The sequence below is a fragment of the Lynx canadensis genome, chromosome F2, assembly GCF_007474595.2.
Source record: "Lynx canadensis isolate LIC74 chromosome F2, mLynCan4.pri.v2, whole genome shotgun sequence".
In the NCBI taxonomy this organism is placed as follows: Eukaryota; Metazoa; Chordata; class Mammalia; order Carnivora; family Felidae; genus Lynx; species Lynx canadensis.
Window position 1 is genome coordinate 67,220,077 of NC_044320.2, and position 22,081 is coordinate 67,242,157.

General features: G+C 36.5%; 1 protein-coding gene across 1 annotated transcript in view; it reads right to left on the reverse strand.

The window, feature by feature from the left end:
- MTFR1 (mitochondrial fission regulator 1) overlaps positions 1-22,081 on the reverse strand; it is a 62,805-nt gene that overhangs the window by 28,674 nt on the left and 12,050 nt on the right. The window contains exons 2-3 of the mRNA XM_030304370.2: positions 11,930-12,072; positions 5,802-5,900 (exon numbers count right to left, since the gene is read on the reverse strand). Of these exons, the coding sequence (XP_030160230.1) occupies positions 5,802-5,900; positions 11,930-11,995 (165 nt within the window). The 5' untranslated portion in view covers positions 11,996-12,072. The remainder of the gene's footprint in view (positions 1-5,801; positions 5,901-11,929; positions 12,073-22,081) is intronic.

Here is a 22,081-nt window from a genome sequence, read left to right on the forward strand (position 1 = left end):
TAAATAGACACAGTCTATTTTCCACCATTTGTTTATATTCCAATGCAAAACATGCATTAAAAGCAGCACAGCAAAATAATAATCTTTAACTTTTTAAAAAAAAATTCTCTACCCTTTTACTAACAGATTTAATTCTTTTTCTACTAATTCTTGCCATAGATAGAAAAACTGAAAGCAAAATTTGTATATTTTAATATAGTCACATACAGTGACACCAACAGGCCACACAATATACCTGTGTAAAGAACACTAAATCCAATATTCTGGCCAAGACTCAGCCACTCATGTTTCTGAGTAGAATGTCACTTTTTAAAAATCAAGCATTTATTAAAGCTTTCTATTCATGCACCTAAATTGAGGTAGGGTAGGAAGAGAAGGTGAGGAGGGAACAGGGACAGGAAAGACATCAGAGAGACAAAGGGAGAGAAATGTGTCTCTCTCTCAAAATAACCTAAGAAGGTAAGTAACAGGATCCCCTGGAGAAACTAAGAAATCAATTACTGAGAATGAATAAAACATCACAATCGTTCATTGTTTAGAGTTACACTTCAAATTACAGTGCCACACTACCAAATTTATCAAACATAATACTGTATCTGCATCTCGTTCTTAATGGCCATTTGAGAGCGAAAATTACCAAGAAGTTTTAACATCACATAGAGTATGACATCACATGCTAGCATATTCCAGAATACTGAAGAGTAACTGAACAAAAATGTGTTAAGTTTAACAGTTAGTTTTAGTATTAATCCAGGCACTTACCTTCACATGGCTCAGACACCAAAGACCACCAGACCACATGAAGTCCCACCAGCCTTCTCTCGGCTCCTCAAACTATAACTTCTGTCTTGCCTGTTCCAGAATCTATGCACATATTCTCTCTTCCACCAACTCCACCCCTTACCCCAACTGTGAAGAGCTGGTTCTTTCTAATCTTTACCTGTCATTCCTCCAAAGGCGCCTTCCAGACAAACCACCAATTATTATCCTGCCCCATGCTATACTATGTTTTCCTTCACAGCATTTAGTATAAACTATATGTCTATTAGAATATTTACTTGTTAAATATCTCTCCCACTGAATCAAATCCCAATAAGGACAGAGATCATGTCTTTTTGGTCCACCATTGATCAACAGCCCCTAGAATAATGTAGATTTCAAGTTTATTTGCTAAATAAAGATGGGCTGTGACAAGTGGCTATTTTACTTCCAGATTTCGTCACGGGGTGTGAACTTTAGTAGAATTCCATTCATTATTTGTTTGTTTACAGAACATTACCTCTACAGTTCCAACAACTCCTAGCAACCCCAGAAAACAGGAGTGGGCAGGGTTTCCACAAGGAAAAAAGGTGGTCCAAGTTAAATTACCCAGAAGTCTGTCAGTTACAAAAGCTGGAAGTCCAACTTCTATACCCACTGCCAAGTGGCCCACCCCACTTTTTCTGGTAGTACTCAAGATTACCTTTAATTTTTTTTGCCTTAAGGTTTTTTTCATATGTAATATTTACTACCCCAATAAGCTTTTGGTTCCACGTTTAACTCATTCAATTTAAAATTTATAAAAATGCACCCCCAAAGTACTTGTGTTAACGATTACTTTTGTAACTGTCAATAGATAATTCTGTTACTGCTTTAAGGGAAATTTTCCCTAGCAAAATGCTAAAATACAATATGTGCCTGAAGTTTTCAACCTCAGCTGCATAAGAAGCTCCTCATAAAACAAAACAAAAAAACCCACAAATGTATGAAATTCTGATTTAGTGAGATTTGAGTAGGACCTATATTCTTCAAAAGCTCTGTGTTTTTGCAGGGAAGGTGGGCATACAAAACTACTTTGCAAGATGGGGCCGGAGAATGAATATTTTGAAAGCTCCTGGTGATTTAAATATGCAAAAAGTATCGAGAACCACTGCAAGTTATAACTTCTGCACTCCATTCCTCCCAATCTTCCAGAGTTCACTGCTTTCTCCAGTTCCTCCATGATCTGAATTTTCTTTTGGTTTCATGAAGCTGGAATAAGTACTAGGAGGAAAAAAAAACAAAAAAACAAAAAAACAACCTACTCTCTCTTTGTCTTAATCTGGGTTCCTACCCCCCAAGGGGGCTATAATATCCAAATATACAAAATGCTTATGGCCAGAAGTGTGTAATTGTGACTCAAGGTTGAAATGTACATATCTGAAAGGTATAAAAAGGCCAAGGAAAGTTTATTTTTCTTCAATTAAAAGTAAATGTGAAGGGTCTACCAGAATAAAATAAAAAGATTCTGCATAGCAAAAAGAAACAAACAAAACTAAAAGGCAACCCACTGAATGGGAGATTTGCAAATGACATATCCAATAAAGGGCAATCAAAATATGTAAAGAGCTGATACAACTCAGTAACCAAAAAACAAATAATCTAATTAAAAATGGGCAGAAGATGGGCGCCTGGGTGGCTTAGTCAGTTAAGTGTCCGACTTCAGCTCAGGTCATGATCTCACAGTCCGTGAGTTCAAGCCCTGCATCGGGCTCTGTGCTGTCGGTTCAGAGCCTGGAGCTTGCTTTGGATTCTGTGTCTCCCTCTCTCTCTGCCCCTCCCCCACTCACACTATCAAAAAATGAATAAATGTTAAAAAAAAATTTTTTTTTAAGTGGGCAGAAGATATAAACAGACATTTCTCCAAAGAAGATATACAGATGGCCAATAGACACATGCAAAGATGCTCAATATCACTCATCACCAGGGAAATGAAAATCAAAATTACAATGATGGGCACCTGGGTGGCTCAGCTGGGGTTAAGCGTCTGACTTTGGCTCAGGTCATGATCTCATTCATTCGTGAGTTTGAGACCTTCATCGGACTCTGCACTGATGGCTCAGAGCCTGGAGCTTGCTTCAGATTGTGTGTCTACCTCTCTCTCTCTCTCTCTCTCTCTGCCCCTCCCCCACTTGTGCGCACACTCTCTCTCTCAAAAATAAATATCAAAAAATATATAAAAGGCTTAATTTAAAATAACTAAATTATGAAGGGTCTAGAGATCTTGTTTTGAGTCTAAAGTAGCCAACTCATGTCTAGCACTCACAAAACGAAGGACTGGGAAAGGCTATGGGGTTACAGGCAAGTCTCCTTCAAGTAACAAAGCAAAGCAACGCTTTGCTTTTTACATTTATTACCATATTTTATTCCCAGCCCAAAATTTATTGTGCCCATTAACTGGATTAAGGTATAAATAAATGTGTTGGTCTCTGTTCTGATTTGTGACTCTGTAAGTCTAATTTATAAAATCAGGAGGTGAATTATTTGAATAGCAAGCAAGTTAATTTGCTATTCAACTGTCAGGTGGCAATAATAATAATAAAATCACCACCACTAGCATGCTTTTTCTGTGCCCTAATTATGTACCAGTTATTATATTCAGAGCTTTACAAGGATTATCTTGTCTAACCCTCACGACAAAAAGTAATGCACCCATCTTGCCTATCATTACTTGTCTACAAATATATGGGTCAGCTGGTAACAGTGAAAAGATGGTATGATCTGGAAGGAACTATACTGAACTTTAAGATTTCAGAGGTAAAATTGTTTTGAGGGTGACAGAGTCGAGGTGTTACCTATGAGTGTGGGCAGTAGAAAAGAAATGGAACTCAAAGTCAACAGGAATATAGGAAGTAAAGAATATACATTGCTAAGTTTCAGACAAATCTTCCAAAAGACTGAAATCACCCAGAACGTCGGAGGGACTGGTTTTGACTACCTAACTCCTGCTTCTGAATTGACCCAGGAATGCCCTATTCTCAAGTTTAATCCATTTCAATTTTTGTCTCCTGAATATGGCCCTAAAATGGTGTCTACTCTCCTGGGGTCCAACTGTGGTCCTCAGTTCCAGACTTTCTATAGAATTTACTCATGCTGGGCTCCTAGACAGTCCAAATATATTCCCTATCAAATCCTCAAATGAGCCAGAAAAATAGCAAAAATGCATTTTCAACTTTATTACTCTAAATTGCATGGTTTTTAAAATTCCACATTTTTACATTTCTGATAGATGTAGTTAAAAAATAGAGGATACAAAGGAATAATAGCAGATTTAAAATATCTAACTAGCACATAAAACACTCACTTTAATATTGACCTTGAATTTAAAAAGACTCAGTATGCTATAAAACCACCTGGAAGTTAAAATCTCATTATAAACAAATGTCTTCTGTCTTCCATTATATTCTCAAGTAGGTCACCAGTATTTCTCTGATCTTACTCTCCTATGTTTATCCACCTTTACTCAAATTCAGCTCCTGTACTAAATCTAGTATTCTTAATCCTGCTCATACCCTTTAAGCGACTAATAACAATGAGAAAAAGAATCTCTCCAAGAAACTATACTTGGCTCTGGTATTTCAGCCCAGTAACTATCAAGGCAGATTTGGGTTGTTACTAAAAAATGCTAAATTATCTTCATCTCCTTCTATATATCTCTAGCTACATGAACACAAATGCTGTACCAAGTTCTCCTGCAACTAGGTTAAGTAGACACATAAATGGACAAAAAGAAAATTTTAATAGAACTGAGCAATCAGAAAAAAGTTAATAAGCCTCAGTTAACACAACAGTTATTTGAAGGAAGTTGGCAAATGAAGCAATCAGCAATTTGTGTCTAACTGAATTCTCAGAAATTGTGCCTGAGAATTACCACCAGAGATTTCTTCATTTTATTTTTTTAAAGCCTATAAATTGATGAAAAAAAAATTACTTCTTGGAAAGTTCCAATCTGTCAATTTCTAGATTGAGGCACAAAAGTTTTGCCAGTCAATATGCAAGCAGGATTATGAATGAGCACAACAATGAACAACCTTGTTAGTCAACCTGAACAAATGCTAATTTCTACCACTTACTTAGGAACAGATTTTTACCTCTATCTGCCAGGAGTGCTGATTTATGAGTAAGACATAATATCAAATAAGCTTTCAGGGGGCACTTCTGAGCTTTGGATTATGAATTAAATACATCTTCCACATTTCACATGCTAATCCATTATTATTTAAAACTGGTGTAGGTATCTGCTGAACTTTATATTCTTAAATGTCAAACTGAAAGGTTATGTAGTATTACTGTTGTGAAGAATTACTGAAAAACAAGAACATGTCTAACACTATTACAACAAAAAGGAACAAAGCCCAAATCACGAAAATAACAATTTGTCTCCAAGCAAGGAGTAGAGTTGCTCTCAATTTGGTGCTATCAGAGGTTACTAAGACCTAAGCATTCTAAAGTATTCCCAATTCAGGGTTTCCCTGTTATCTCATTCAGAGAACCACAATTACCTCTTTGTCTTGACACTGTCGTTGTCCAGGCAATGGTTCCTACAATTAATGCTAAGCTTTAAACCTAGGACGGAGAAAGCACCTTACAAGGCATCCACAGATACATCTAAAAATAAACTAGGGGAACAGAGTGGCTGTCCAGATAAGAAGGTATAATAACTAAAGAAAACAATGGTGGTACCTGAAGCCCCTCTAAAGTCACATAAGGCCATGCCCAAGGTCACCTGGGAATTAACAACTACTTGGCTTATGATATGCTTCTAAATCTTAGTATGTGTATTCTTAAGAAGGATAAATGTCTTAAAGAGCTTTAAAAAGCATAAAAATAATCACTTCACAGAGGAAGTAAAATCAGAAAGACTTTACTATAGTTTTATTGTCTTTTATTGGTAGCAGCATCAATGGGGGAAAGGTTCTAAAATACTTTTAAAGCTGTCTTGTCTACTTGTATTTCTAATGCACATATTAATATAAAGTTTTGAAACATATAAAATATAGTACCTGAAACTGAACTCTCGGACACTGGATCAGAGATAAATTAGTACCAATTTTCCTTACGATACTTCGAGATGAACCATATGGCTTCCCAGACCAAAGTACCTGAGGAAATAGGAAAAACCAAAGTTTAATTACAAAGGTAATAAAACTGTTACTACAAAGCACTGGACAGTTAATTTAACAAAATATTCACACATTAATTATGGAATCAGAATGCTTTAAATGTTATGGGAAATGAGCTAATATTTCTCAAGTAAAAGTTAAAATATATATATATATATAGCTGGTTATAATTAACAAGGTTTAATTTAAGGCATTATATAAAAAATACAGAAGAATAATAATTGTAAAACAGAATTACATTTGGAGTAAAAACTTCGCATTTTCACTATGTTTTCATACTATTCTGCAAAGGAAACAATTTTTATCATCTCTGCTATATTTTTTAAAGTTTTAGAATTTTAAATACATATACATTTTTTAAAACCGTGAGTGTTTGTTATAATGGACTTTTCAAAACAAATCCAAATCAGTACAAAGTTCAGAATCTGAATTTGTACCATTCAGGGTGCTTCATTTTTTGCTACACAAGAATGTCTGGTCAAGGGGGAGTGTGGGTTAAAATTCAGCTACACTGCATCTTCTTGTGAGGCCTTATCCCCAGGGAAAAGGTGTCTTCCCAGTTTACACAAAGGTACTAGGTGGGCTTGTAGTGGGTGACCCTAATGAGCAGAATTTCTCACATGAAATCACAATACACTCAGGACATTATGCTATGCTTAATGCAAAAACAAAAACAAACTCCCAAAGCAGAAAGCAAACAAAAAAAAACCACACACGTAGAATGTTAAATCATTATAAAGTACCTGGAAACTTCTCCCCAAGTATATGATTTTTCCTTAAAGAGAAAAACTATCCGTTTTGAGTGCTATACTTGAAAGCCTGGGCAGAGAGGCAAAGACAGGTGGTATGCTATTAAAAGCAATTTAAAAAGAAAAGAATGAGAATGATATGATCATTATACTTAATTCATTAAATTTTAACATTCAATCATATCCTTAAACTAAATAATACCAAATCAGCTGGCATGTATTCTGAGCAACAGACACTGACCCCTTTTTAAAGTCACTCCATGGCCATTCTAATTTAAAGAATGGAATCACCTTAACATATGCAATATGACCAAGGAAGAAATAAAGTAAACAGCACTGGCTCCAACACATAACCCAAATTAGACATTTAAACCATTCTAAAAGCATGCACAACTTGTAAAATGAGCATAGAAGTAACCTGACTTCTTAGATTTTTAGCAACCAAATCCAATTACAGATAACAGTATGACTCAATGTGAGGATCGTGGGGGTATATATAATACCTCCAGAATATGCCTCAGCTTTTATATAATTCACCACTAATATGTTCAGAGTTTCACTATCACCTGAGAGAGTTCCAGAAAGTATTAGAACCTACACTGGCTACCACAACCAGTAAAAACTGTAACTCTTACTTTGGAAATATAAACTGAAAAGATGGCACAGACTGGAAAATGGGTCAGTAGAAAGATAAGACTAGATCGATATTGAAATATGAATATTAAATAAAGAATATAAGAGGTGAAGCTACTGTGAAGCTTAGAAGGGAATTACCTGTAATTAAGGAATCCGAATCATTCACACCAATGATCATACAGAGGATTATCATACGAATAGTGTTAATAACACAAGAGGCATAAGAGAAGAAAAACATCTGACTGGAGAAAAATGGGAAGCATCACAGTTTTACAAATTCAACATAAGAGGCCAAGGAAAAATAAGTTCATGGACAAGTAATTCTAAAACCATATTTAAGCAAACTCTACCTTATACATGTTCATAGGTCTTAATCTTATAAAAAGAAATCCACAGGGCAATAGCAACTATACCATTCAATCATTCTCCTCTTGAATCTTGTATTTAGTCACAAGTCAAAACTCTCCTATGATGCCAGAGCAGTGGAACACTATTTATGCATCACAATGTGACAATTAAGAGTCTAAAGTTAACCTCCCATGCCTCCAGTAAGCAAGATCTTAACTGGAGATGAAGAGGACAAAAAGCTCACAAAGAAAAATTTGAAAAGGATTTGCCAAGGTCAGGGACTAATGTTTCTGCCAACTTTTAGCATTCCTTGCTATGCATGCTTCAGGGCTAAGTTTCAACTATTATCTTCCCATCTGCTTAATATCAGGAGGAAAGAATACCAGGTGACTTCTACAAGTGAAGGTGGCCAGAGATTCAGCTTTTACTTATAAGGACTAAGTAGACTACTCAGGATTTTTATACAAAGTTAAAGGAAATAAAAACAGATCGCTTTATGTGATTTTTTTCAAGTATATGCAGTAGACTAACAATGCTTTTCTGTTACCTGGGAATTGCACGGCACGTAGCACCAGAGATATGTAGGCTATGTAAGGTCTATGTAAGCTAATGACTGGAATATTGAGAAAGAAGAAGAGTCATAAAACCTTTACTCAACTGTAGGAAAAAGTGAGGGGAAAGAGCAGCTAACTTTCAGGAACTCTAAAACTAGGTCCTACTTTATTTTTTTCTATTCAGCCCTCATGGAGTGGGAGAAATTGTAAATGGCTGTGAAGAAATAATGAACAGATGGTACTGAAAAGTCACCATCTGTGCACTGGGAGACTGTAAGGCCCAAGTGTATCTCCTACCCTAACTGGTGGCTGAACTGTTGTCTTGTCAGTATACTGGAGAAGGGAAGACTTCCTCTAAAGATAAATTGCCATTAGTATTTTTTCAGATGTAAGAGAGGGGGAAGGAGAAAACTGCCACTGCTAGATACTTTGATTTAAGAAATAAAAATTCAATTCCATTAGAAAATTATTAAATAGTTACTAAACAGAAAAGCTCTGCTTTGCTTTATTTATAATGACTACTGACAAATAATCTAATCATGAATCTGTGTGCATGTGTGTTTGCATGTCTGGGTCTAGTAATGACAGTCCATAACATTTAGCAACAGTGTTTGAAAGTGATGACAGCAAGGAGGAGGATGACAACAAGAAAGCAATTTGTTCTTTTTTAACATTGTGAAATGCTATTGTAGAAGTGTTGAAGTGTGAGCTTGGAATCTGAAGCTATCATCTGTCTCATCATGATGACTGTACTCAAATTTTATGTGGTAATTCATCTGTTATAGACTAGTTTAATCTATATTACTATTTGAGAGGTAGCATTTAGCAGAAAAAGTACAAATTTATTTCTAAACAAACAGATTTTTCTCAAGATAAGCTATTTCATATTAACACAAAGGTCATTATTCTGAGGGCCACATATCCCTGAAATTACATGCAAAATTTTGTGCATACACAGTATTTTTCTGGAAGAAAGTCTGTATCATTAATCAAAATTTCAAGTAGTCTAGGATGCAACACAGTACAAATCCTTAACTCCAAGGGAGCCAGTGGAAAATTCAAAGTGTGTATTGGGGAGAAGGGGTAGAGATAGGAAGATAAAACTCTATTAACAATTTCAAAACCCCCAATTAAAGAGATAAGACTTTCCTCAAGTCTCTTCTTCCTTACTCTAAACTCCTAGCCACATTCACCTTCTTCCTCCACAGCACAAAAGGAAAACAAGGTTATAATTCTTAAGTTATTACTGGAAATATATTACTAATGCAAATTAGTAATCTGCTAGAACTGTGGTTATACCTGTAAAACAAAAAATGTTTGGTGAACGTACATAATTTATGCAAAAGAACTAGGTATAGTGAACCAATCAGTGATAGCTATTGCATACAGTGGTGCTGATATGTACAGTGAAATACAAACAGCTAATCATCACCGGTTGTTCTAATGGCAAAAACAAATCCCTAATCTCAAAGCTTCTTTTTTTCTTTTTAAGAAGACAAAACATGTAAAGATGAAGGTAGTTTCTGCTCTTGGAATACTTTGATTAGTATCAAGTTCATTATCCAACCAATGGGAAAATATGTATTTATTACTAAAAGAGGGAACTAAAAAGTTTTATTTTCAGATGTCCAAAAGCAAAATCTTGGGAGACTATACACTTCCTTACACTTAGGCAGCACACTAAGAGATCTTAGAAACGAAATAACTCCCAAGGATCAAACTGCTTTATGTTAGAAAAAAGACTTGTTTTTATACAGATTTTCAATTAACTCATTAAAGTTGATGATTATACACTACATACAAAAACAATTTTGGGGGTCTCCAGGGTGGCTCAGTCAGTTAAGCAACTGACTCTTGATTTCAGCTCAGGTCATGATCTCACGGTTTGTGAGATCAAGCCCCACATCGGGTTCTGCGCTCACAGCATAGAGCCTGCTAGGGACTGACTGACTCACTCTCTCTCTCTCAAAATAAACATTTAGAAAATAAAATCTTGTTCAGTTACTATTAATAGGAAGAGCCCTTAACTGTGATTACAATACAGGGAATAAGTTAATGCTCTGTTACCTGGTCCATTTTTTGATGAAAGGCACACATTTTACCACTCAAATGAACAAAGCTAAATTAAACGAACAAGCTAAAGAAAGTGTGTTTGTTATCTGTTCCTGAAACTAAACACTTTGGCTTCATCAGCATTAGTCACATTCACCTGACCTGGGCCAGGAATGGGGGTGAGTGACAGAGCAAAACTATGGAAAATTAACCATTACTGAATGTAGCTATAGTACGTACAAGCCACTGAAGTAGCTGTTTTACATACAGTCCTTTAATCCACAGGCTAACTCTAGAGTAGTGGTTCCTATCTGTAATTTGTAGATGAAGAAAGTAACTGGCAGAGACCAATTTCAGACCCGGAGTTGTTTGAATCAAGGACCTATATCTTTCCTCTAAATTACACTTTTTAAAAAAATTATCATTTTTAAGTAATCTCTATGCCCAACGTGGTGCTTGAACTCATGACCCTGAGATCAAGAGCTGCATGCTCTTCTGACTGAGCCAGTCTGGCACCCCGCCACTAAACTGTAATTCTTACTAAAATTGGAAATAAATAAGAAACATAAATTATAAAGCGTGACTTCTTGGGACTTATAAGTTACGAAAGCCTCCCATCTTTCTGAAAGCAACAGAAATTATTTTGCTGTCGGTACTGAAATGTTAATCTACTCTATCCAGCCAAATGGTGGTAAATAACAAATGAGAAACACAGTATATAGCTACTTTAAGTGAAGTCCAAAACAGAGAAAGATGTAACTGAAAAAGATGAAAATAGTATTAACTTCACAAACCATTTTCCTACTGCTTATCCTCAAACTAATAATCTTAAAATTATGCAGATATTTAAAAAGGTATTTTTATTTGGTTCTTTGCTTTTTATCTCCAAAGAAAATAGATGTAATGTTGAGGGGTTGGGGATTTAAAGTTTAACTTTCTCTTAATAAGACATGAGAAAACACAAAATAAAAACAGGAGCAAAAGTAGTGTATTAAAAAGTATACCCATAATCAATTTATGTAACCTGCCTATATCTTTAACAAAATTTAATTTCACATTACAGATGAAAAGCTTCGAATTTGAAAATGAAAAACAAATATTCCACAAAATACACCTAGCAGAACCACTGCTCTAATAACTTTACACTGGATCTAAAAATAAAAAATACCTATCAGTAGAAAACACTTCAAAAATCAAGATCAGAACTAACCTCTTTGGCATAGAACATTATACTAATTTTTTCTTCATATCTATAGTTGTTATATTTTCAGAGACATGACTTACCTTTTACTTTAAACAGTTGTATGATAAACCACATTATAACAGCATTCAATATTAATAGTTCTACACACAACATTCAGGGTTGTCAAGTGTTAGTCAAACATATTTTATTCATATATATATATATTTCTTTCCTCACTACTAACAAATGCATTGCTCTTAACAGTCACATGAATATTGGTACATTTGCAATAAAATTTCAATAAAACTTTCATTTTAACCCAGAATGTTACTCCACTACTTAGGATGCTAGGTAAAGATTCACTTCTATGACTAAAATAAACATATTGAATTTAAAATGTTGGTCACATATAGATTTATTTCACTCAGAAAAAAATCTTAAAACATACAAGTGTCTGGATTTTAAAAATTAATTTGGAGCACTCACCGATTGCATGCTTACTCCAACCTGTTGAAAAACCATCCTAATTAGGCGCTTAATCCAGCCAAGCATTTAGATGGCAAAGTCTCTCCAAATTTGCATTTCAAGTACTCCAGGCATACATAGCAGCACATGGTCCAATAAGCACACTAAAATTTTAAAATGCAAATACTAAAATGAAATAATTGTTATTTAGAATCTTTGCTGTCTGCAACATGTCTCACAAAGTCTAGTCTAAAACATTTTAAAACTTTGCATGTAGTTTACTTAAGAGAAAACAAATTTTGTTGTGATCAGCTTTAAATAAATAGTACAGTATTTTTTTAATGATTTTTTTTTCCAGCCAGGTTTCTTAGTTGGAAGCAATAAAAACCCACTATGAGTAATTTAAGTAGAAAATATTTTTATGAAAAGATATATAGTAGATAATAATGTATATAACAGATAACTGATATATAGGCTACACAGAGCCAGGAAAGACATCCAATACTGGGGCAGAATTGGTCCTGAGAAGACATCACTGCAACTGCTACTGCCCTCCCCACCCTCCCAGAATAGAACAGTCTGCCAGTTCTCACTTTTCTGCCTCACTGGCTCCTGAGTTGCTGTCCATACTGATGGCATTTGCTTGGCCAAATCTACCTGACTATAGTTACAGATTCTGCCTCCTACCAAAGCCATAAAGGAATTCCAGAAATATGGAACAGGAATTCAGATGCTACAGGGTCAAAAATGACAAAAGTCCTTCTACACTTCTGGCACTATATAACCCCTGCCACTCACCTCCTTCTTCCCCGTCAATATACTATATATCTGATAGAATTAATTTTTCAGAGAGAGCATCGGAGTGGGTGAGAGGGGCAGAAGAAGAGAGAAAATCTTCAGCAGGCTCCACGCTGGCACGAGGCTTGATCCTACAACTCTGGGATCTTGACCTGAGTCAAAATCCAGAGTCTGATAATCAACTGACTGAACCACCCAGGTGCCCCTCTGTCTGATAGAATTAAATTGTTAAATCGTCATACAGCCTAAACCAGTCTGCTGAAAGTGTTGGTCTCCAGTGAAACAGAGTTTGAACAAAACTATGTCAATGTACTGCTTCCTCATCAAAGCAGTCTTGATTAAAAACAAACAAAATGGCTGAACAAAACAGTTCCGTGTACTTATTATTACTAAGTACTTGGTATTACTAAGTAGACTTAGTAATATATTTGATTTACATTCTGATGCAAGTTCATCCCATTACAGACCACAAAAAGAGTTTATGGTCTACACTTTGAAAAAAACTTTATGAATAATTGGGGGAGGGGGAGATAAACGGTGCCACAAATATACCAGACATTGGGTGAAACATGAACTGAAAAGAGCCAGGTCCTAATGACAGATGAAAGTATGTAATAATTCTAAGCACTGGCAGAAATATATAATTTATTGATAACTGTGAAATGGTCATGACTAGAACTTTGGTGAGACAGAGACACAGATATATTTTAATGTTACCAATATCTATTACTGCTTGTAAGAATGCCATACTCTGAGAGTTAATGGGAAGAAAAACAGCAAAGGTCCAAAAATAATGTCAAAGCTGGGGGAAAAAAAAAAAAAAACAACTACCTGGGAGAAAAAAAGATGGTTTTATGTCAGATTTGAAAACCTATCACTTTTATATATACATACGTATTTTTTGACCTTTTTTTTTTAAGTAGGCCTCATGCCCAATGTGGGGTTTGAACTCACAACCCTGAGATGAAGAGTCACATGTTCTACCAACTAAGCCAGCCAGATGTCTCTAAGATGAAATTTTTTTAAGTTTTACTTATTAGGGCGTGTGGGTGGCTCAGTCATGAAGTGTCAGACTAGATTTCAGCTCAAGTCATGATCTCATAGCTCATGAGATTGAGCCTTGGGGTTCTTCCTCTCCCTCTCTCTGTCCCTCCCAAGCTCACACACACATGCATCCACTCTCTCAAAGTAAACTTTTTAAAAATCCTATTAAAGTTTTATTATTTTTTTAAAAAAAAAATTTTTTTAACATTTATTTATTTTTGAGACAGGGAGAGACAGCATGAATGGGGGAGGGTCAGAAAGAGAGGGAGACACAGAATTTGAAACAGGCTGCAGGCTCTGAGCTGTCAGCACAGAGCCCGATGCAGGGCTTGAACTCACGGACTGCGAGATTATGACTTGAGCCGAAGTCAGGCGCTCAACCAACTGAGCCACCCAGGCGCCCCAAAGTTTTATTATTTAAGTTATCTCTACACCCTTTGTGGGGCTCAAACTAATAACCCCAAGATTAAGAGTCGCACACTCTTCTGAGTCAGTCAAGCAACCCAGCCTATCACTTTTTTAAAATGTAACTTACACAGAAAAGTACACAAATTTTAAGTGTCCAACTTGATGAATTTTTATGTATATATAGACCTGTGTAGCCACCACTCAGATCAAGAGCCCCAGGACCCCAAAAGCCCCCATTCTAACCACTATTCTGACTTTTAAAAAAATGTTTACTTATTTTGAGAGAGAGACGAGGTGCCTGGGTCCCTCAGTCAGTTAAGCGTCTGACTTCAGCTCAGGTCATGATCTTGGGGTTCATGGATTCAAGCCCTGGCATCGGGCTCTGTGCTCAGACCTCAGAGTCTGGAGCCTGCTTCATATTCTGTGTCACCCTCTCTCTGTCCCTCCCCCGCTCGCATGCACAAGGAAGAGAGAGAAACCCAAGCAGGCTCTGCCTTGTCAGCACAGAGCCCAACGCAGGGATCATCAGTCTCACAAACCTCAAGATCATGACCTGAGCCTAAGTCAAGAGTCAGACGCCCAGCTGATTGAGTCACCCAGGCGCCTCTACCATTATTTTAACTTTTATGAGCATTTATTAGTTTTGCCCACTCGATGTATTCTTTTGTGTCTGACTTCTTTCATTTAACAATGTCTGTGAGATTAATTCACATCCTTTGTAAATCAGTTATTTTTCGTTGCTGTTATGTACTGTACCACAATTTACTTACCCAATTTACTGTTCATGAATATTTGGGTTGTTTCCATTTTTTATCTATTACAAATAAAGGTGCTAAAATAATTCTTGCACATAGCATAGAAAGGTACACATAAAAACTCATTTCTCTTGAGGATATGCTCAGAAGTAAAACTGCTACATCACAAGATATACAGACAGTCCCAACTCACAAATGGTTCAACTCATAATTTTTTGACTTTACAATAGTGTGAAAGCAAATACACATTCAGTAGAAAACACATTTCAAATTCTGAATTTTGATCTTTTCCTGGGCTTTCAATATATGGTCGATACTCTCACGTGATGCTGGGCAACAGCAACTAGAGCTCCCAGTCAGCCACGTGATCACAGGGTAAACAACTCATAGACTTACAGCCATTCTGAAACCATACAACCATTCTGTTTTTCACTTTTAGAATGGTATTAGGTGATTTTGCCCATCTGTAGGCTAATGTGTTCTCATCACATTTAAGGTAGGCTAGGGTAAGCTATGACATTCAGTAAGTTCTGTGTACTAAATGCATTTTAGACTTATGGTATCTTCAATTTATAATGGGCTTATTGGGACAGAACTCCATCATCAGTCCAGGAAGATCTGTATAAATAAAATATACAGCTACATCTTTAATAGAAACTAACATCTTTCCAAAGGACACTCTCATAAGCAAGTAAATGAGAGAGTTCTAGTTGTGCTACAATTTTTGTCAATACTTGCTTCGTATTGTTGGTATTTTTTTTTAACGTTTATTTTATTTTTGAGACAGAGAGAGACAGAGCATGAACGGGGGAGGGGCAGAGAGAGAGGGAGACACAGAATGGGAAGCAGGCTCCAGGCTCCGAGCCATCAGCCCAGAGCCCGACGCGGGGCTCGAACTCACGGACTGTGAGATCGTGACCTGAGCTGAAGTCGGCGCCCCCGTATTGACTGAGCCACCCAGGCGCCCCGTATTGTTGGTATTTTAAATTTTAGCCATTCTGCTGGGCTCTTTACATGTCTTGGGAGCATTTTGGTATCTTCTCCAAAGTATCTTTTGCTCATTTTTCAAATGGATAGGATTTTTTTTTAATATTTTAAAATTATTTTTGCCAAGAAGAGATGTTTTGCAATCTGAGCCAAGGATTGGAGAGCACAGGCTTGGATAAAGGAGATGAAATCTAAGAGTGAATGACTAAGAAAAGAAGCCAGAATAGAAACCCCAGGAAATACTTAAGGAACTAGCATAAAAAATAAAAACCCCTGGGGGGAAAATGATCAAAGAGTAGTAGAAAAATAATGACAGAAGTGCTGTCAGCAAAGAAACAAAAAGGAAATTTCAAGAAAGGAAATGGTCCTTGTTAAACGGAAACACACAGGAAAGAGGTCACATAGTCAGTTGGTAGCCTCCTACTGCCAACCTTTCCTCCAAGCCTCTCCACTGTGCTCTCTAGAACGCTTCTTAAAGATAAATGTCCCCTCCTTTCCTGAACTGACACTGGGCTCTCCCTATTTATAATCCTGCTTCAAAGCCTTCTCAAAGGGTTCCTCCTTGCTTACTCTCTCGCTTTATATCAAAGCTATTCCTAATCAACAACTTCTTTGCATTTTGGCCCCCTGAGCACTAGTAAATCAATAAATGTATCTTCTATTTGCCAGTGCTAGGTGATTTTAATATTCAGACATGACACATCCCAGAAGACTACTGTGTAAGCCCATTCATATAAAGAACCAAACCAGGTAAAATTAAAAGTAAGCTAATCACAGATCAGATTTTTTTTTTTTCAAGTTTTGTTTTGTTCTGTTTTGCTGTTGAAGACAGGGGTCCTGACTGGCAGGTCTGAGAGGGATTTCTAAGGGTGCTGGCAATACTCTGATCTCTTAACATAGACACTTAGGTATGTTTATTCTATGAAACTGTAGGAGAGTTGAAAATACTGACTCTACCTTTAGTCTTTCATCTTGTTCATATCTGCTCGCTCAATGATCTCTCTTGGGGCTATGTGTTCCTGACCCCTTGGAGATTAATATACATCCCTCAGAAATGCCCGCCAAGGAGGCTTGTTTTGGCCTCCCATGAATCTGTTAGAGGTAACAGTCATTCCCTCTCCTGAAGTACAGATGGCACCACAAGGTCTGTTAAAGGTTAGCTGTCAATTAAGCACCTGCAAGCCCTCTGATCTCACTAAGACTAAAATGCCCTCCTGCACATTCTATAAAAATCTGTAGGCTAAGATCCGGACTTTTCAGGGAACAGCTGCACAGATGTCCAGATTATCATCCAACCAACCCTGTCAGTAAATTACCCAGAATAAAACTCTGTGTTAACTGTATGGAGTTGCCTGTTGTGCTTTTCAGTCTTAAGTGTCTTCTCAGTTTGGAGGATACTTTGTAGTCCTTCCTCCACCTACCAACAGAAACTTATCAAGATGTATCCTTACATACTTTCCTTAATGTAAGTTATACCTCAAATAAAAGCTTTAAAAACATACATAGCCTTTGACCAACTTATGCAACTTTCAGGAATTTCTCTCAAAAGCATTGTATGTAATAACACATGTGTAAAGATATTGTCTACAGTGCTTTTTCTAACCACAAAACTGGGATCAACCTTAATGTTCATCAATAAAACAATTGTTAAATTACAATATACTCATATTAGAAAATATTATGCATCTATTAAGTGAGTGAAGTCCAGATGGTAATTACACCTGTGATGAGCATAACACAATGTACAAACTTATTGAATCACTATGTTGTACACCTAAAAGTAATGTAACATTGTTGTGTTAACTATTCTCATTTTTTTTTAAAAAGTAACAGTCTATATAATGACTCGCTGGAATATACATGATACAGCAAGAATAATGTTTTGTTTTTTTAGGAAGAACATGTTAAGTATGATCTTATTTCTGTAAAAAACAAAAATCTTCAACCATTTTTTTTTTAATGTTTATTTTTGAGAGAGCCCAAGTGAGGGAGGGGCAGAGAAGGGGAGACAGAGGATCTGAAGCAGGCTCTGCGCTGACAGCAGCAAGCCTGATGCAGGTCTCAAACTCACTAACCGTGAGATCATGACCTGTGCTAAAGTCAGATGCTCAACCAACTGAGCCACCCAGATGCCCCAAGCCTCAACCTTTTTATTTATAGAAAGATACACATCAAACTCTTAAAAATGTCCAGAGCAGGTGGAAGTGGACTTTTCTTTGTATGGTTTACTTTTCATTTAAAAACAAAATCTAGGAGCACCTGGCTCGCTCGGTCAGAAGAGCATGCGACTCTTCATCTAGGGGTTGAGTTCGAGCGCCACCTTGGGTTATAGAGATGAAATAAACTTAAAAAAAAAAAAATCTAGAAAAAAATAATCTCACCTTCTAGCTTTCCCTCAGATACTCCTCTGACCTACCCTGTCCATACTGAGACCTTCGGTCTATTCTTCCCTGCAATTTTCATCAACCTAATCAATCCCTTTCCACCTTCACTTTCTTCTACCCCCATGCAGCCAAAAATCACTTGAACCACTCTGTGTATTTTCAACTCCTTACTCTACTGCTCTATTTCTACAAACCACAACTTGATTAATCCAACAGGCTTCATTTCCTACAATTGGACCTTAGAAAAATTACAAAATCTGACATTTTGATGTTGCTACAAAAATGTGCTACCTCTGACATCAAACGGGCCCTCACTGCTGTCTAGCATTCTAGGCAAATATTTTCTTACTCTTCCCCCTCTTCCATTCCCCAAGCAGCTTGTTCAAGCATTCTTCATGCTATCCAAATCTCTCCAACCCTTCCTCCATCATTTCTCAGCAAAAATGAAGCACACTACTTCAAATAATAGAGAAATCATCTAACAGGAAATCCCTCAACATCCTGCCACTCCACATGCCATACACTTACCTACATCCGCACCTATTCTGTCCCCCATTCTCTCCTGTCCCTCCTTCCACCTAAGGGCTAAGGATTACACCCCCTCAACTCACAGGTCTCATTACATCAGCTCCACTCTGTATAGATAAATCCTCTTTCCTGTCCTATGTCAGCTTCGATCACATGCCACCTTCTGGTTTCTCCCATCTGCTCTCAAACCAAAGATCCAAAACCAAGCTCCTTAATTTTCTTCCTAAATCTGCTACTCATGTGTTCCCTACCTCAGAAAATGGCACCCATATTGTCAATCATTCCTTCTTTCTCTTTCATTTTCTACAATCAAGATGTAGGTTTCCTCCTAAATAGATCAGATTCCATTTACATTGCTATTCTATTCCAATCCAGTTATCCAAAGCCTACACTATCATAAAAATCTATTAACTAGACTATTACTAGTTAATAGTCCCCCCCACCAACTTTGCTCTCCCCTTTCTATTCATTCTCAATACCGAAATAAGTCCTTTATGATCTGGTCTCTGTGCTTTCCTATCCTCTGTATCTTTCATACTCTACTCTTCGATCTGGTCATACAGATAATTCTAAAAACTCAACAGGCTCTCTAGACTTTTCTTTTATCCAGTATTCCACCTCCCTATAGTTTCCCTATATCAAGCTAGGTCCTACTAGTCCTTTATTTCAGCTTAGTTATCACTTCCTCCAAGAGGTTCTTCCTGATGGACCGAAGTTTTTCCTGATGGACCAGGATTAGGGTACTCCTGTAAATATTATCCTATATACCACATTAAAACAATGTACCTAAACTGGTTATCTCCACAGCACTTTAATCACCAAAAACTATCTTATTCACCACAGTGACCTCAGCACTCAGTATACGGAATATAACAGTTGCTAAGTTAATATTAAAATATTAAACGAAGGACATCTAAGATGCAAGCCAGTACCTTTTCTACATTATCTCAAATGTGAACAGATTACGTAAGCATTTTGCTTCTACTTATAGGTGAACTAGGTAATTTCAGACAAATCATCCTCCCAAGAGGATAAATAAACTGGACAAAATATAAAAATCATCTATTTGAAAGCATCAGAGAACTGTCAAGGCAGAGAAGTATATCCAGGCCAGTAGTTATTTCCTTGGGGAAAGATAAAAAATTAAAAAAATAAAAGGGACTGACTTCTAATGAAATTTACTGAGAGAAGGCACCTATAACAAGTATAAGGAATGAAAAAGTAAACATCACTATCGATCACAAAGGTGCTAAAAATAATAATAGTAAAGGGAGAGGCGCTTGGGTGGCTCAGCTGGTTAAGCATCCAACTCTTGGTTTCAGCTCAGGTCATAATCTCACAGTTCGTGAGTTTGAGTCCCAGGTTAGGCTTCACACTGACAGCTCAGAGCCTGCTTGGGATTTTCCCTTCTCTCTCTGCCCCTCCTCTGCTCATGCTCTCTCAAATAAATAAATAAACTTTAAAAAATAATAATAAAAAGGAGGCACCTGGCTGGCTCAGTCAGTAGAGCATATGACACTTGATCTCAGGATTCTAACGTCCAGCCCCATGTTAAGTGTAGAGATTACCTGGGGCACCTGGGTGGCTCAATTGGTTAAGCATCCAACTTCAGCTCAGGTCATGATCTAGTGGTTCACAGGCTCAAGCCCCGTGTTGGGACCTGTGCTGACAGCTCAGAGCCTTGAGCCTGCTTTGTGGATCATGTCTCTCTCTCTCTGTCCCTCCCCTGCTTGTACTCTCTCTCTCTCTCTCTCAAAAATAAAAACATGAAAAAAAAAGAGTAGAGATTACTTAAAATTAAAATCTTTAAAAAAATAATAATAAAGGCAAAACAAAGCTACGTAAGAAGTTACAATGGTGGTTACCTTTCGATGGGAGTGGGTAATAGTTGGTAGAGAGCATAAAGGAGCTTTCTAGAGTGCATACAACTTTCTATTTCTTAATGTGGGCGGTGATTACATGGACATTTGCTTTGTAAGAATTTATTGAGTTATATATTCATGTTTGTGCATTTTATATTACATTTTGTGTGTGTCATACTTCAAAATAAAAAAGGCTTAAAAAAAGATGGCTAAGAATCAGACTGTATTTTGTTTTCTAGGTTCTGTATGAATACATATATAATTTAACTTCAAGAATTTTATGATGATGATATAAGCTTATAGTCTAGTCTACTCTGACATAGACTATAAGAAATAGCAAACTATTTGGGGGAGGAGGAGAACAGGTCATTGGCAGGGCAGTAGACAAGACTAAATGAAAATAGATAAATCTTGAAAACAGACTTTCTCTTCCCTCTACAAATACTATGAAAATATATGAGTGTACAGTTACACCAATTAAAGTTTATGGCAATCAAATCAAAGATAACACTAATACTGCTTTCAACAAATGCAGTGTATGCTTTTGAGATAGTTATGATAAAAAAAATTCACTACCAGTAAATAGTTTCACAATAACCCTGTTAGTAATAATAGCAAAGTTGTTATTAATTTATGTTGTCATTAAATTTAAAATGCCAAAAACTTTAAAAGCTACAACAGTACACTGGAGCTTATTTTTATAAGGTCTTTGGGAACTATTCAAGAGAATGGCCATTTAATTATCTTTACAATATGAGAGAGGAGTATGACCATTTTATAGCAGAGGTGGAAGGAGTCTAAAATGATTAAAAGGACATTCTTATTCAGTTGGTTAATTTATTAGAATAAGGTTTCCTGTTCTCAGAATACTAAAAGATTAGATAAATCAATGCACCCCAATGACACTCTACATTCTAGTGCCAAACAATGATGCGAAAGAAAAATAAGGACCATGAAGTATTAAAACAAAACAAAAAAAAACAACTTGTCAATTTGAAGCTACTGTCCTTTATTTTGAGACTATATCCTTCTTACATTTCGGTGTAAAAAAGCCTTTTCTGTTAGGATATGGGGACAGCAGATGGATGTTACTTGATTTTTTTTTTTTTTTAATGTCCTTACTCATCACAATGAAAAGTTGTCAATCCTATGTCAATGCCATGCCCTCCCTACTTTCTGGAAATTAAACTTGAAATTAAAATCTAGTGACCACTGCTATACTTCAGTCTGGTTGAGACTTTAAATCAGAACACTTTCCCATCCTATAAAATAATGATATAGTATTTGACCCTTGGGTACAATTTAATGGCAATTATTCAGGATTAATATTCTACACTGTTCATGCAAAATTAAATACACTGCTATATTCCCAGTGCCTAGCACAGAATCTAAAGTATAAGTCACACT